Below are 14,859 nucleotides of genomic sequence, written 5' to 3'. Positions count from 1 at the left end.
ATGTGTGTTTGTTTCAACAATAGATTTTGTTAACAGTTTTTTACCTTTTATTCCTTTGTCAATAAACATCTAGCTGAATTTTGCAGACCCTAAACTGTTCAAATGTAAGCAATCCTGTGCTCTGCAGTCAGTGGTTATAAACTTATTTGGATATGCAAATATTGTTTTAGACTGTTACACTGTTCTCTGAGACTACTGTTTATTTTGTCTACACATTTGTCACTCACTGATTTTCTATGGACAGTGCCTTACAGTCACTGTTAATGCTGGAAATACATTTTTCACTGTTTTGATCAAATTGCATTAAGAAGTTTCTTCATATGTTAATTTAGTTGATGAGTTCTTGTCCCTGGGTGAACATGGACTGTCCATCTTAGAGCTACTACATTTTTAAGCACAGAATCTCCAATATTAGAAATTCATTTTCAACATTTTTTTGGTACTGTGTACTGTTTTTGTAGTTCCTGTTAGTCCACTTATATTTGTCTCCTGGTTTTGTATACTGTTTGTTATTTGCAGTGTTGCCAATCCCACATTCTATCACATTTAATATACAAGGTGTACAACTTTGCCAATAGGTGGCAACAAGGGTAAGTAGCGGTCAAAAGAAACAGATAGCAGACATCAGGCAGTTAGCTTGGACCTCGGTCAGCATAACCTCATTCAAACATTAGTCGATTTGTGTCCGCATCATAAAGCTGTTCTTGACTGAAAATTTCAGTTTACGAGCCCAATTCTGGTCATTGGCAGGAGGTGTTACTATTTTGTTCCAGTATGAAGAAAACAGCAGCTGAGTCTCACAGAATGCTCTTAAGCACGTATAGTAAAGATGCTATTAGTGAAAGAATGTTTTGTGAGTGGTTTCAATGCTTTCAATGGAGATTTTAATGTCGTAGACCAGCACAGTGGTGGAAGAGAGACTGTTTTCGAAGATGCAGAATTGGAGACATTGCTGAGTGGAGACTCGCATAAAACTCAAGAAGAATTGGCACGATTAGTGGGAGTGACACAGCAAGCCATTTCAAAACATCTCAAAGCTATGGGCATGAATCAGAAAGAAGCAGCTTGGGTCCCTTGTGAGCTGAAACCAAGAGGCGTTGAACGGCGTTTGTGTGTTTGTGAACAGTTGCTTCAGAGGCAAAAACGAAATGTATTTCTGCATCGCATTGTGACCAGGGACACAAAATGGGTTCATTATCCCCTAAACTCAAAAATCATGGGGATATCCTGGCCATACTTCCACGTCGACAGCCAAACCGAATATTCACAGCTCCAAGATCTTGCTCTGCATTTGGTGGGACCAGCTCAGTCTCGTGTACTATGAGGTGTTAAAACCAAGTGAAACAATCACAGGTGCTCATTATCGAATGCAATTAATGCATCTGAGCAGAGTTTTAAAAAACAAATGGCCACAATACAGTGAGAGGCAAGATAAAGTGATTTTGCAGCATGACAACGCTTGACCCCACATTGCAAAAGAGTTCAAAATGTACTCGGAAATGTTAAAATGGGAAATACTAGCCCCCCACAGTATTCTCCAGACATGCTCCCTCCAACTGTCACATGTTTAGATCAATGGCACATGGTCTGGCTGACCAACATTTCCAGTCTTATGAAGCAGTGACAAATCGGATATATTCATTGATCACTTCAAAAGATGAACAATATTTTGACACGGGATTCGTACACTGCCCGAAAGATGGGTGGTGGCGGTGGTTAGTGTTTAACGTCCCGTCGACAACGAGGTCATTAGAGACGGAGCGCAAGTATTCTCCAGACATGCTCCCTCCAACTATCACATGTTTAGATCAATGGCACATGGTCTGGCTGACCAACATTTCCAATCTTATGAAGCAGTGACAAATCGGATATATTCATTGATCACTTCAAAAGATGAACAATATTTTGACACGGGATTTGTACACTGCCCGAAAGATGGGTGGTGGTGGTGGTTAGTGTTTAACGTCCCGTCGACAACGAGGTCATTAGAGACGGAGCGCAAGCTCGGGTTGGGGAAGGATTGGGAAGGAAATCGGCCGTGCCCTTTCAAAGGAACCATCTCGGCATTCACCTAAAACGATTTAGGGAAATCACGGAAAACCTAAATCAGGATGGCCGGAGACAGGATTGAACCGTCGTCCTCCCGAATGCAAGTCCTACCAAACCATCCTAAAGTCATATTCTGTTACCCAACAAACATCCTGGTCCATTCCTAAGCCACTCCTGCTCCCAAATCCTTGTCACAGGAATCATGTCCTGTCCTGTCCAGTTCCACCAACCCACCACTTCCTACTGCAGTCCTGTCACAGGCTTTCCTATCCCCTCAAAGCCAGGACACCTGTGAAAGCTGCCATGTCACATACCAACTCTACTGCAATCACTGCATAGGCTTTCATTTTGGTACGACAACCAACCAGCTGTCCACCAGAATGAATGGCCACTGCCAAACTGTTGCCAGCACAAAGCTGACCACCCAGTGGCAAAACATGCTCAATTTCAATGACTGCTTCACAACCCAGGCCACCTGGATCCTACCCTTCACCACCAGCTTCTCTGAACCACGCATGTTGGAGTTATCCCTCCAACACAGCCTTTGCTCCCAATACCCTCTTGCCCTCAATCTTAATTAATTTACTGTTCCCACACCCTCCACCCAACAGCTTCTGCATCCTCTGTCCTGTCAACTGCTCCTAATTAATGTCTCAATGTCACCTTCACTGTGAGCCACAGCCCACCAGCTCTGGCAGCCATGCATCAAATGCCTAGTACATGCACCTGCCATCTCTTCCTCCCCCATTCCTACCCAGCAAACCTGCTGCCTCCCTCCAAGCTGCTAGCTACACTTGTCCATCCAGCCAGCTTAATGTATGGGTACAGAGAGTGTGTGTGTGTGTGTGTGTGTGTGTGTGTGTGTGTGTGTGTGTGTACACTCTAGTTTGGAAAAGGATTTATTCCTCAAGCTAGCAAATATCCTTTTTTCTTTTGTGTGTGCTTGTCAATCACTTTACGCTATTCAGTGAGTTGTCTCCATAACTCCTAAATTATTTAATAGTATAATTTATTTCTAAATTCATCAAACAGTTCTTAGTATTCAATGTGAAGTTGGAATAATTTCTCTTTAATTTTTTGAATAATCACTTTTTAAAGTCCCTCTAGGATTTATAATTTAACCATACAGTGTACGCTCATGAGCAAGAGGACACACAAACTGCTGACATTCTTGTATACCTGAAACTACACTACTGGCCATTAAAATTGCTACACAAAGAAGAAAGGCAGATGATGAATGGGTATTCATTGAACAAATATATTATACTAGAACTGACATGTGATTATATTTTCATGCAATTTGGGTGCATAGATCCTGAGAAATCAGTACCCAGGACAACCACCTTTGTCTGTAATAATGGACTTGATATGCCTGGGCATTGAGTCAAACAGAGCTTGGATGGTGTGTACAGGTATAGCTGGCCATGCAGCTTCAACACGATACCACAGTTCATCAAGAGTAGTGATTGGTGTATTGTGACGAGCCAGTTGCTCTGCCACCATTGACCAGACGTTTTCAATTGGTGAGAGACCTAGAGAATGTGCCGACCAGGGCAGCAGTCAAACATTTTCTGTATCCAGAAAGGCCCGTACAGGACCTGCAACATGCGGTCGTGCATTATCCTGCTGAAATGTAGGGTTTCGCAGGGATCAAATGAAGGGTAGAGCCACGGGTCGTAACACATCTGAAATGTAACATCCACTGTTCAAAGTGGCATCAATGCGAACAAGAGGTGACCGAGATGTGTAATCAATGGCACCCCATACCATAACATCGGGTGATACGCCAATATGGTGATGACAAATACACGCTTCCAATGTGCATTCACCGCGATGTCACCAAACTTAGATGCAACCATCATTATGCTGTAAACAGAACCTGGATTAATCCGAAAAAATGATGTTTTGCCATTCGTGCACCCAGGTTTGTCATTGAGTACACCATCGCAGGTGCTCTTGTCTGTGATGCAGCATCAAGGGTAACCGCAGCCATGGTCTCTGAACTGATAGTCCATGCTGCTGCAAACGTCGTCGAACTATTCGTGCAGATGGTTGTTGTCTTGCAAATGTCCCCGTCCATGCTGCTGCAAACATCATTGAATTATTCGTGCAAATGGTTGTTGTCTTGCAAATGTCCCCATCTGCTGACTCAGAGATCGAGACATGGCTGCACGATCCATTACAGCCATGCGGATAAGATGCCTGTCGTCTCGACTGCTAGTGATACGAGGCCGTTGGGACCCAGCACGCCATTCCGTATTGCCCTCCTGAACCCACCGATTCCATATTCTGCTAACAGTCATTGGATCTCGACCAACACGAGCAGCAGTGTCGCGATACGATAAACTGCAATCACGATAGGCTACAATCCAATCTTTATCAAAGTCAAAACGTGATGGTATGCATTTCTCCTCCTTACACGAGGCATCACAACAACATTTCACTAGGCAACACCGGTCAACTGCTGTTTGTGTATGAGAAATCGGTTGGAAACTTTCCTCATGTCAGCATGTTGTAGGTGTCGCCACCTGCGGCAGCCTTGTGTGAATGCTCTAAAAAGCTAATCATTTGCATATCAGAGCATCTTCTTCCTGTCGGTTAAATTTCGTGTCTGTAGCACATCGTCTTCGTGGTGTAGCAATTTTAATGGCCAGTAGTGTAAAACAGGCTATCTGGGAAGTAGGCTCCATTGACTAATCACTGCAACAGTCTTATTCAGGTGCCACAGATATGTGCATTACAGTGACCGTTACTTTCACTAAAAATATATAACTAAATTTAGTTGTGAACAATGTGAGCTATATTTACTGTGTTTTCAAATTTGCAGCAAAAGCGGTCAGTGTTTCTGGCTACCACATGGACAGCTGTGAATGATTTTTCTTTGAAAATGTTAACTAAATAGAGTGCAGTCTATGTGTTCTACACACAAGCCCCTCCTTACTGATATATTATGATACATCCCTCAGTTTGCAAGATATTGCCCACACCGTAGTATCATGGAATTGTTGTTTGGTGTAAGTATGAGCAAAATCATAATAGCCATGACATACAACTGAATGAGTGACTACTGAATTAGTATGACAGCAGCACAACTTTTCCAACAGATATGTAGAGACTGACTAATACAACACAACTGAGAATGTCACACTGAAGATAGAAATAGGTAACTGTCAAAAATAACTGATGAATTGTGGAAACATTTCATATGATATTTTGTGAGAACAGGCACATCATCATAACAACACTTGCTTTCCAGTTAACATGACTTTCATGAAATACCTGCATGAAATGAAGGCTGATGCTTATCAGACTGAAGTACAAGAAAGTGTGTGCTCAATGGCTACCAATGATATAATAATATCTTATTAAGTCTGTATCACCCTGGAGGCAAGGGTATACCCAGTGATAGGCAGAGGAGGGAAGATCCTGTGCCCCCTCTGTCCCACTCGAGCCCACACCCTGCTCCCAAGGAAAATAATCTTCACAAACTCCACCACCAAATAGATATGTAATGGATATTGGCTAATACCAAATGTACGTGGAGCCATATGTCATAAAATCTCAAAACTACTCCATCATTCATTGTGGAACTAACACGAGAGATATAGACTGAGTGACTATTTGTGTAAAAAGCTTGAGGGATTTTCTGTTTTAATTGTATGTATATGTCACTCATCATTCACCAGTATATGATTAATTGCCGGTCCTTGTTTTCATTTTGTTTAATAGTTTCCTCCCTAATAATACGATTATCATAATAAATATTTAACTGCATAAATCAGATTATTGTTTCCAAAAACTTCACTATCTTTGCTTGAAAAATCTTTAGTAGTGCAATCATTTGCAATTTCAGTATAAATGATTAAAAAAGTGTGATTGACAACTCATTAACTTACCTAGGTACAGGTACCATGAATACGGTGAAAAAGCTGCCAGCAATGCAGATATGATCTTGCAAACGAAACCAAATGCAGCAACAAGTGTTTCAGAAAAGTGAAGAACATTTACAAAAATGTAAATAGTTCCAAATGTACCTAAAATGAAATAAAATATACGTTATTTAGATAAATAAGCCAAATGGAAGTGGAGACATTAATATTATAGTGTAAGAATGGATAGTTTCAAAAAGTAATTTTCTGAGTAGTCAGAAGGACTATGTTGATATGAAACTGACTACCAACAGTAATCATATAATACAAATTACATAAAACAAATACATAAAACAAAACTGGTATGTCAAAAATCAGTACACCTTTCTTTCCAATGAAGAAGAAAGAGAAGAAGGAGATGCAAGTTGGAGTATAGATATATAAGTTCATCATCAATTTTATTATAAATTAACACTACAACTTACATAGTAATATGTAAAGATCTGCACAGTCATTTTCTTAAGTAATAAATGATATCTAATGATAGCTTGCTTTCATCAGTACCTGCCAATGTTTCACACAAAGTTAATTAATGGGTACACGTCATCAAATAGTGACATCTGTAAACAGAATTCATTTAAAAAGAGACCAATGTTGCTGTTTACAGAATTTGGTGCAGGATTACCTTAAGCACATTCCGTATACATACACCCACGACTTAAGTTCAACTAACCTTCTCCCCACAATTCTTATGTGTAGGTCAATAAAATACTGTCTAACTAGAATCCCAAACAGAATAAGAGGAACACAATAATAATAATGCCATATGGCTCAATGGTCTAGCCCACACCTCTCATTACATGAAGACACGCACAGCGCTTTTTAAGATGGATACTTTTTTTGCAAAGCACACACAGAATCTATAAAGTTACATTATCTTTGCAACTGTTTACATTAGAAGCCTCCCACCTGTCGTCTTCTACCAGGCTTGAAGATGGCAGTGATGATAATGATGATGATAATGGTCATGATGATGATGACAATGAGCTGGTGCACCTTTCTTAGCATCTCAGGCTACTTGAATGGTTATTTATTACAAGCACCTGGTCTTTCCAAACCAATACCCATCACATCACAATGATTTCCAATGTGTCCTCTAGCTCTTTCATATGGTGTATTCTTCCTATAGACAGAACTGCAAAATAAATATAGTTACATCTACAAAAACTACCAGTATAAAAGTATACTGTAGTATGGATGCAAATCTGAAGGAACATACCATCTAAATATCACAAATCTTCAAAAATAAAGAGGATGAACTTCTAATAGTCAAACAGGAAATTGAGAAAGCAGGTGGGTGTATGTCAATGTCTTGTGCATATTAGAACCTCACAAGGAAATGAATGAAATCAAATATATACACTTTGATGGATATAAGCTAACATCCTGTTGCTGCCAAACCAGTAAATGCAATGCAGGAGTGGCCATATATAGACAAAATGAAATCACTACCAAGACCCTTCAGATAAACAAATTTTTTGATGAATGCCTCTTTGAGTGCTTTACCACAATGGTGGATCATAAAACACACAAGTTAATAGCACTGTCAATTTACGGCCTGCTACCATGAAACATCATAAAGCTTAAAAAGCAGATAGAAACCGTTTTTATAAAGTTATACCAAAGTGACTGAAGAATCATCAATTGTGGAGATTTCAAATTTTTTTTCAGGTAGTAATAACTGAGGACACATACAGATGTTTACAAAATTCTATCAGACTGTGGCAGTAGTTATGTAGAACAGTATATTCAAGTGATTTCCCAGTGTGTTACCAAACACTGAGTGGCACATAAGCCTTGAACTTTGCCCAATATATAACAAGCTAATGGGCAAAAATATATTTAATATGAAGCCAGAGAGTCAAAAAATAAGGCTACAGCAGATTCTGTGGGAGAAATGCTACTATTCAGTAGAAGAATTCATAGAGGATGACATGATAATTTGAGAAAGGGATAATTAATTGTTAGTCTTTTAGTGTATGTGTAACAAAATTGTATGATTATTATGATACCATTTGTTAAAATCAGTTGTTGTAATTAATTTGTTAGTTTTTTATTGTATGTGTATTTTTATATTGTATTATTGTCATGGTACCATTTGTTAAAATCAGGTGTTGTATGTATATGGTAAAACTTTACCAAAATTTTGACGTGTCTCCTGTACCTGAATCAAATGATTTAGATTATGTACGTCATGAGACTAATAAACCACAATTCACAATTCACAATTCTAGAAAAATCTGTATTTGCCAAACAGCCTTATGAAAAGCACAATCCTTCATTTAACATGTTGACTGCCATGAGGCTGCCAGTGGACAGTGCAGAGCCTCAATACTAGAAGCAGTGTGCTTGTCAGTGGACACACTGCCACATCGGTTCACATTAACAAAAAAAACTGGAAATCACATAAAATTAATATATTTTGACTCCTTATTTACTTATATCGGTTATAGGTAAAAGTTTTGAAAGGGATAAAAATCTAGGATGCCTCCAGATACATCACATCTCAGCACCATTACGACAATGACTGCTGCTGTCTAATTACCTTACAACAAAAATTAGAAACAAAAATTGTTGTAAACAATAGGTAAACTACAATAAAATTAATTAACTTGTATAATACACAGTTATTGAATAGGTGAGCAGGATGCAGATACAAAGCAATCAGTATGTCTTTGAAAAACAAGATGGGCAAAGAGATTTGTTGCAGGTCTCACAGAGTTTGACTACTGTTCTCATTTATTTCAAAGCTACAGATCTTCCACAAGTTTCAGAAATCTTTAAGTTATACTCCTGACATCTGTTTTACATTTACTGAGAGAGGTGGCACTGTGGTTAGCAGGCATGACCCATATTCACAAGGACGACAGTTCAAATCCCTGTCTGACCATCCAGATTTAGGTATTCCATGAATTGTGTAAATGACTTAAGGCAAATGCTGCCATGCTTCCTTTGAAAGGTCATGGTTGATTTACTTTCTTACCCTTCACAGATCCCAGTTTGTGCTGTATCTCTAATGACCTTGTTGTCCATGGGACAGCGAACTCTAACCTTCTTTCTTTCCTTCTTTCGTGCTTTTCTATTTCTGTTAGCTTTCCTTGTGTAACTGTCAAGCAGTGGTCTTTTGCATTTCCTGATATCAGACCATGAGACTGTGGTAATCTACGTTGGCTCCTATTAAACATTGAGCAAGACATTGTACCCAATTTCCTGTACACCAGTGTCAACTCAATCAAAAAATACAAATTAATGCTCAGTACTGCTACTAGAAATGTAACTGTGACCAAGGCTAAACTGATAATATATTACGAAGCAAGATAACATTTAAAGGGCACATTCAACTATAGTACAGTATATGTTTCATCAATGAGCTGCATTGGCTGTGAATGTATTATCAGATTACACTTCACTAAGCACAATGAAGTTTGTAGCCACCAACAGACACATGGTGTCAGCATCAGGCTGTGTTGCATTTGCTGGTGGCCTTGTGGCAAATGGCATATGAAGCATATTCTAACCCACACTTCAAGATATGGCGACCCAATCATCAAATAAGCTGTGGAAATTATAATGTGTGCCAACAATTTTAATAAAGACTCAAGCTATACATTCATCAATGTATGCAAAGCAGGCACCTGATATCAAAGGACTGCATGATTATGGTCATTGTTGTACACTGTAATGAAAACAAAGATGCTGTAGATGATGTGTCATTGTTGGCACCAATGTAAATTCTGATAATAGCAGAAACTACTGCAGTATATAGAGCTGCATGATTCTGTCACTCCTTTGACAATCCGTTGCTTTCCTGATGAAGAGAATGGTGGAAATTGTCAACAGATAATTAACCAATATGTTCAGTGAAAACAGTTATACAACAAATTCAAAATGGTTAATCCATTAAGCTATATAAAAAATACTGATATTATTACTAGAATAAATTAATTTTCTATAAACCCATATGGATGTCCTGCCAACAACAGACTCCGAGAAAATATTTTGTTACAGATTTTGGTCTTTTGTCACCAGACGATAAACTGAAAATATGCTCATACATGCCTAACCTTTTAAAAAGAATCCAGACTGATTCTTTTATTCTACAGTGAATGTATGATGTTCGTACTCATCAAAACTGTGAGACAGACCATAACAAATGTCAATACCTTCACTTTTTGGGCAATGCTCTTACCATGTTAACGTTCCAAGTAAGCTCATGAGGGGCTGAAACAGATGCTGTCTTGCATAATTTGTTATACTGGTAACCCTGGAAGGAAGGTATTTCACAGAATCAAAATGTTGCTTCAGACAGATAGCAATTCAGTTGCCAGAAGTCCATCTGCATACTTAGATAAACTATCAGTCCTCAGAGAACTCTGATGCTGGCCATGAGTCAGGACAAAATAGTTCAGTAATTCAGAGTACTGCCTGTTAAAAATATTCATTATGGTTAGAATTCTGGCAGGACACCACAGAATAAGTCCACCAGGAACTTTCATAAAGGTAGGCTAGAGTGAAAGGTTTGTTACCAAAACAGCTCTCAAACTCATACGTGAGGACAAATGTAAATTTTAAACCAGTTGGTACCAACTTTTCAGTGTCATTGCATATTTATTATGTTACAGTTTCAGCATTTCTGAACAAATTTCATTGATATAAGTTTATCTGTTTCATTATTTAATTCTGTCAGTGAATATAATGCAGTTCAGGAACACGAAACACTTTAACTGAACAGTTCTCCGCAATGTCCTCTCTACCAGGGCAAACGACAATAAACAGATGAAACTGTGGAGTTAGGAAAATTGAAAATAAGTACTAACAAACTGAAGCTTTGAGTCTATGCTAACAGGGAATAAAGTATAATGCCAAGATGAATTATATTTTTATTTTAGTGACAAAATGGATATATATATATATATATATATATATATATATATATATATATATATATATATATATATATATATATATATATATATAAAAAAACAAAGATGAGGTGACTTACCGAACAAAAGCACTGGCAGGTCGATAGACACACAAACAAACACAAACATACACACAAAATTCAAGCTTTCGCAACAAACTGTTGCCTCATCAGGAAAGAGGGAAGGAGAGGGGAAGACAAAAGGAAGTGGGTTTTAAAGGAGAGGGTAAGGAGTCATTCCAATCCCGGGAGCGGAAAGACTTACCTTAGGGGGAAAAAAGGACAGGTATACACTCGCACACACGCACATATCCATCCACACATACAGACACAAGCAGACATATTTAAAGACAAAGAGTTTGGGCAGAGATGTCAGTCGAGGCAGAAGTGTAGAGGCAAAGAAGTTGTTGAAAGACAGGTGAGGTATGAGTGGCGGCAACTTGAAATTAGCGGAGATTGAGGCCTGGCGGATGACGAGAAGAGAGGATATACTGAAGGGCAAGTTCCCATCTCTGGAGTTCGGATAGGTTGGTGTTGGTGGGAAGTATCCAGATAATCCGGACGGTGTAACACTGTGCCAAGATGTGCTGGCCGTGCACCAAGGCATGTTTAGCCACAGGGTGATCCTCATTACCAACAAACACTGTCTGCCTGTGTCCATTCATGCGAATGGACAGTTTGTTGCTGGTCATTCCCACATAGAATGCGTCACAGTGTAGGCAGGTCAGTCGGTAAATCACGTGGGTGCTTTCACACGTGGCTCTGCCTTTGATCGTGTACACCTTCCGGGTTACAGGACTGGAGTAGGTGGTGGTGGGAGGGTGCATGGGACAGGTTTTGCATCGGGGGCGGTTACAAGGATAGGAGCCAGAGGGTAGGGAAGGTGGTTTGGGGATTTCATAGGGATGAACTAACAGGTTACGAAGGTTAGGTGGACGGCGGAAAGACACTCTTGGCGGATTGGGGAGGATTTCATGAAGGATGGATCTCATTTCAGGGCAGGATTTGAGGAAGTCGTATCCCTGCTGGAGAGCCACATTCAGAGTCTGGTCCAGTCCCGGAAAGTATCCTGTCACAAGTGGGGCACTTTTGTGGTTCTTCTGTGGGGGATTCTGGGTTTGAGGGGACGAGGAAGTGGCTCTGGTTATTTGCTTCTGTACCAGGTCAGGAGGGTAGTTGCGGGATGCGAAAGCTGTTTTCAGGTTGTTGGTGTAATGATTCAGGGATTCCGGACTGGAGCAGATTTGTTTGCCACGAAGACCTAGGCTGTAGGGAAGGGACCGTTTGATGTGGAATGGGTGGCAGCTGTCATAATGGAGGTACTGTTGCTTGTTGGTGGGTTTGATGTGGACGGACGTGTGAAGTTGGCCATTGGACAGGTGGAGGTCAACGTCAAGGAAAGTGGCATGGGATTTGGAGTAGGACCAGGTGAAACTGATGGAACCAAAGGAGTTGAGGTTGGAGAGGAAATTCTGGAGTTCTTCTTCACTGTGAGTCCAGATCATGAAGATGTCATCAATAAATCTGTACCAAACTTTGGGTTGGCAGACTTGGGTAACCAAGAAGGCTTCCTCTAAGCGACCCATGAATAGGTTGGCGTACGAGGGGGCCATCCTGGTACCCATGGCTGTTCCCTTTAATTGTTGGTATGTCTGGCCTTCAAAAGTGAAGAAGTTGTGGGTCAGGATGAAGCTGGCTAAGGAGATGAGGAAAGAGGTTTTAGGTAGGGTGGCAGGTGATCGGCGTGAAAGGAAATGCTCCATCGCAGCGAGGCCCTGGACGTGCGGAATATTTGTGTATAAGGACGTGGCATCAATGGTTACAAGGATGGTTTCCGGGGGTAACAGATTGGGTAAGGATTCCAGGCGTTCAAGGAAGTGGTTGGTGTCCTTGATGAAGGATGGGAGACTGCATGTAATGTGTTGAAGGTGTTGATCTACGTAGGCAGAGATATGTTCTGTGGGGGCTTGGTAACCAGCTACAATGGGGCGGCCGGGATGATTGGGTTTGTGGATTTTAGGAAGAAGGTAGAAGGTAGGGGTGCGGGGTGTCGGTGGGGTCAGGAGGTTGATGGAGTCAGGTGAAAGGTTTTGCAGGGGGCCTAAGGTTCTGAGGATTCCTTGAAGCTCCGCCTGGACATCGGGAATGGGGTTACCTTGGCAAACTTTGTATGTGGTGTTGTCTGAAAGCTGACGCAGTCCCTCAGCACTACCGCCGCTATAATATCCACCGTTTCTAGTCCACAAACAGCTCCTTTCACCTTTTAAACAACCATTTCGGCCAGTTCTAATAACTTTCGCTTTATTTCCATTTCCGTTTTTCCCACACCACTGATCATTTTTAGCCGCTTCCCACAGGTTTTAACGCGATTATTTCTTCGTCAGACAATTGTTAGTCTCATTTTCATAATCTGCCACCACATTACCACTCCTTTTAATATACTACACGCAGTTTTTTCGAAATTTTCCCGAATTTCTGCGTCCTTTAACGTGTTTTGGCGGCAACACAACCACCTAACCTTTATGCACATCGTTGTCTACCAACCCAAGTCCAACATAGCCCAGCTGTAACCAACACCTTTTCGCCTTTTTTCATTCCAGATCTCCTGTTTCTTTCCGGTTCACCTTTATCTCTCCCCATATATTTTTATTTTCATTTTCATTTCACCTCATGTTACACTTTCCACCTTCTAATACCATGTCACCCTCACAACACCCCCACAATGACCCCATTAAGTTTTATTTACATTCCCTTCGCAAACATGCCTTCGCCCTAGCCAGATTACACTCCCATATTCTATTTTCTCAGGCTTGTCTGACATTTGGCATCACCCCCAAAGGCCTCACACTTAAAGTTCCCATCTCTGGCTGCAACCCTTCCTTCCATCAGTCCCTATACCAGTTCCAAACTGAACAATCCATTGCCCTCACCCACCTAATCCTTCACCTACACATCAACTCAGCCAATGAACACACCCGTCAACTCCTATCCTTAATAAAAGTCCTTAATCTTTCCTCTCCCACATCCACACCGGCTGTCCAGAGCATCCTCCTACAGGCCAACCGTAAATTAGAACAGCATGCCACCCTCCACCTCAAAAAACTATCCAATCTCCTGGTTTCCCACCTCCGGAAAGGCAACTCACTCACCATTCACAACCTTTCCAGCAAACCTCAACCTCCTCTCATTGCACACAAACCCAGTCTCTCCCATCTACTCAATCTCCCACTTCCAGCTCCACTCCCTCAAAAACCTCAAAATTCCGATCAACACAATCTGGAACCACAACACCCTAATTCAGTAGTTAACCTTTCCTCCAAACCTCTCTCCCAATCCGAAACCTCTGTCCTATCCAAAGGCCTCACCTTCAGCCCCACTCCCAGATTCAACCAAACAGCCCTCGTCAAAGATTTACTGTCCTACACTCGTATTCTCTGCTGGAAGTATCACTTTGCCACGAAGAAAAATGACCCTAATCCTACTCCTAATGATCCGACTCCTCAAGACACCATCCAAATTGAACCCTGCCTGGAACAGTTCCGTCCTCCGTCACAGCAGGACCCACCTCCTCTTCCTCAAAATCACCCTCTCCAAACCTTCCAGGAATTTCTGACTTCCAGCCTTGCATCTCAATCCTTCCTAAAAAACCTTAATCCTACACCCAACATCACCACTGCTGAAGCCCAGGCTATCCGTGACCTGAAGGCTGACCGATCCATCGTCATTCTTCCGGTGGACAAGGGTTCCACGACCGTGGTACTTGATCGTCGGGAGTATGTGGCTGAGGGACTGCGTCAGCTTTCAGACAACACCACATACAAAGTTTGCCAAGGTAACACCATTCCCGATGTCCAGGCGGAGCTTCAAGGAATCCTCAGAACCTTAGGCCCCCTGCAAAACCTTTCACCTGACTCCATCAACCTCCTGACCCCACCGACACCCCGCACCCCTACCTTCTAC

The 14,859-nt window shown here is 41.1% G+C and overlaps 1 protein-coding gene across 1 annotated transcript in view; it reads right to left on the bottom strand.

Moving 5' to 3' along the window:
- LOC126475355 (proton-coupled folate transporter-like) overlaps positions 1 to 14,859 on the bottom strand; it is a 311,104-nt gene that overhangs the window by 58,255 nt on the left and 237,990 nt on the right. Inside the window, exon 8 of the mRNA XM_050103168.1 lies at positions 5,946 to 6,083. Within this exon, the coding sequence (XP_049959125.1) occupies positions 5,946 to 6,083 (138 nt within the window). The remainder of the gene's footprint in view (positions 1 to 5,945; positions 6,084 to 14,859) is intronic.

This window comes from Schistocerca serialis, chromosome 4 (assembly GCF_023864345.2).
Source record: "Schistocerca serialis cubense isolate TAMUIC-IGC-003099 chromosome 4, iqSchSeri2.2, whole genome shotgun sequence".
In the NCBI taxonomy this organism is placed as follows: domain Eukaryota; kingdom Metazoa; phylum Arthropoda; class Insecta; order Orthoptera; family Acrididae; genus Schistocerca; species Schistocerca serialis.
This window is presented reverse-complemented; position numbering and strand designations above follow the sequence as displayed.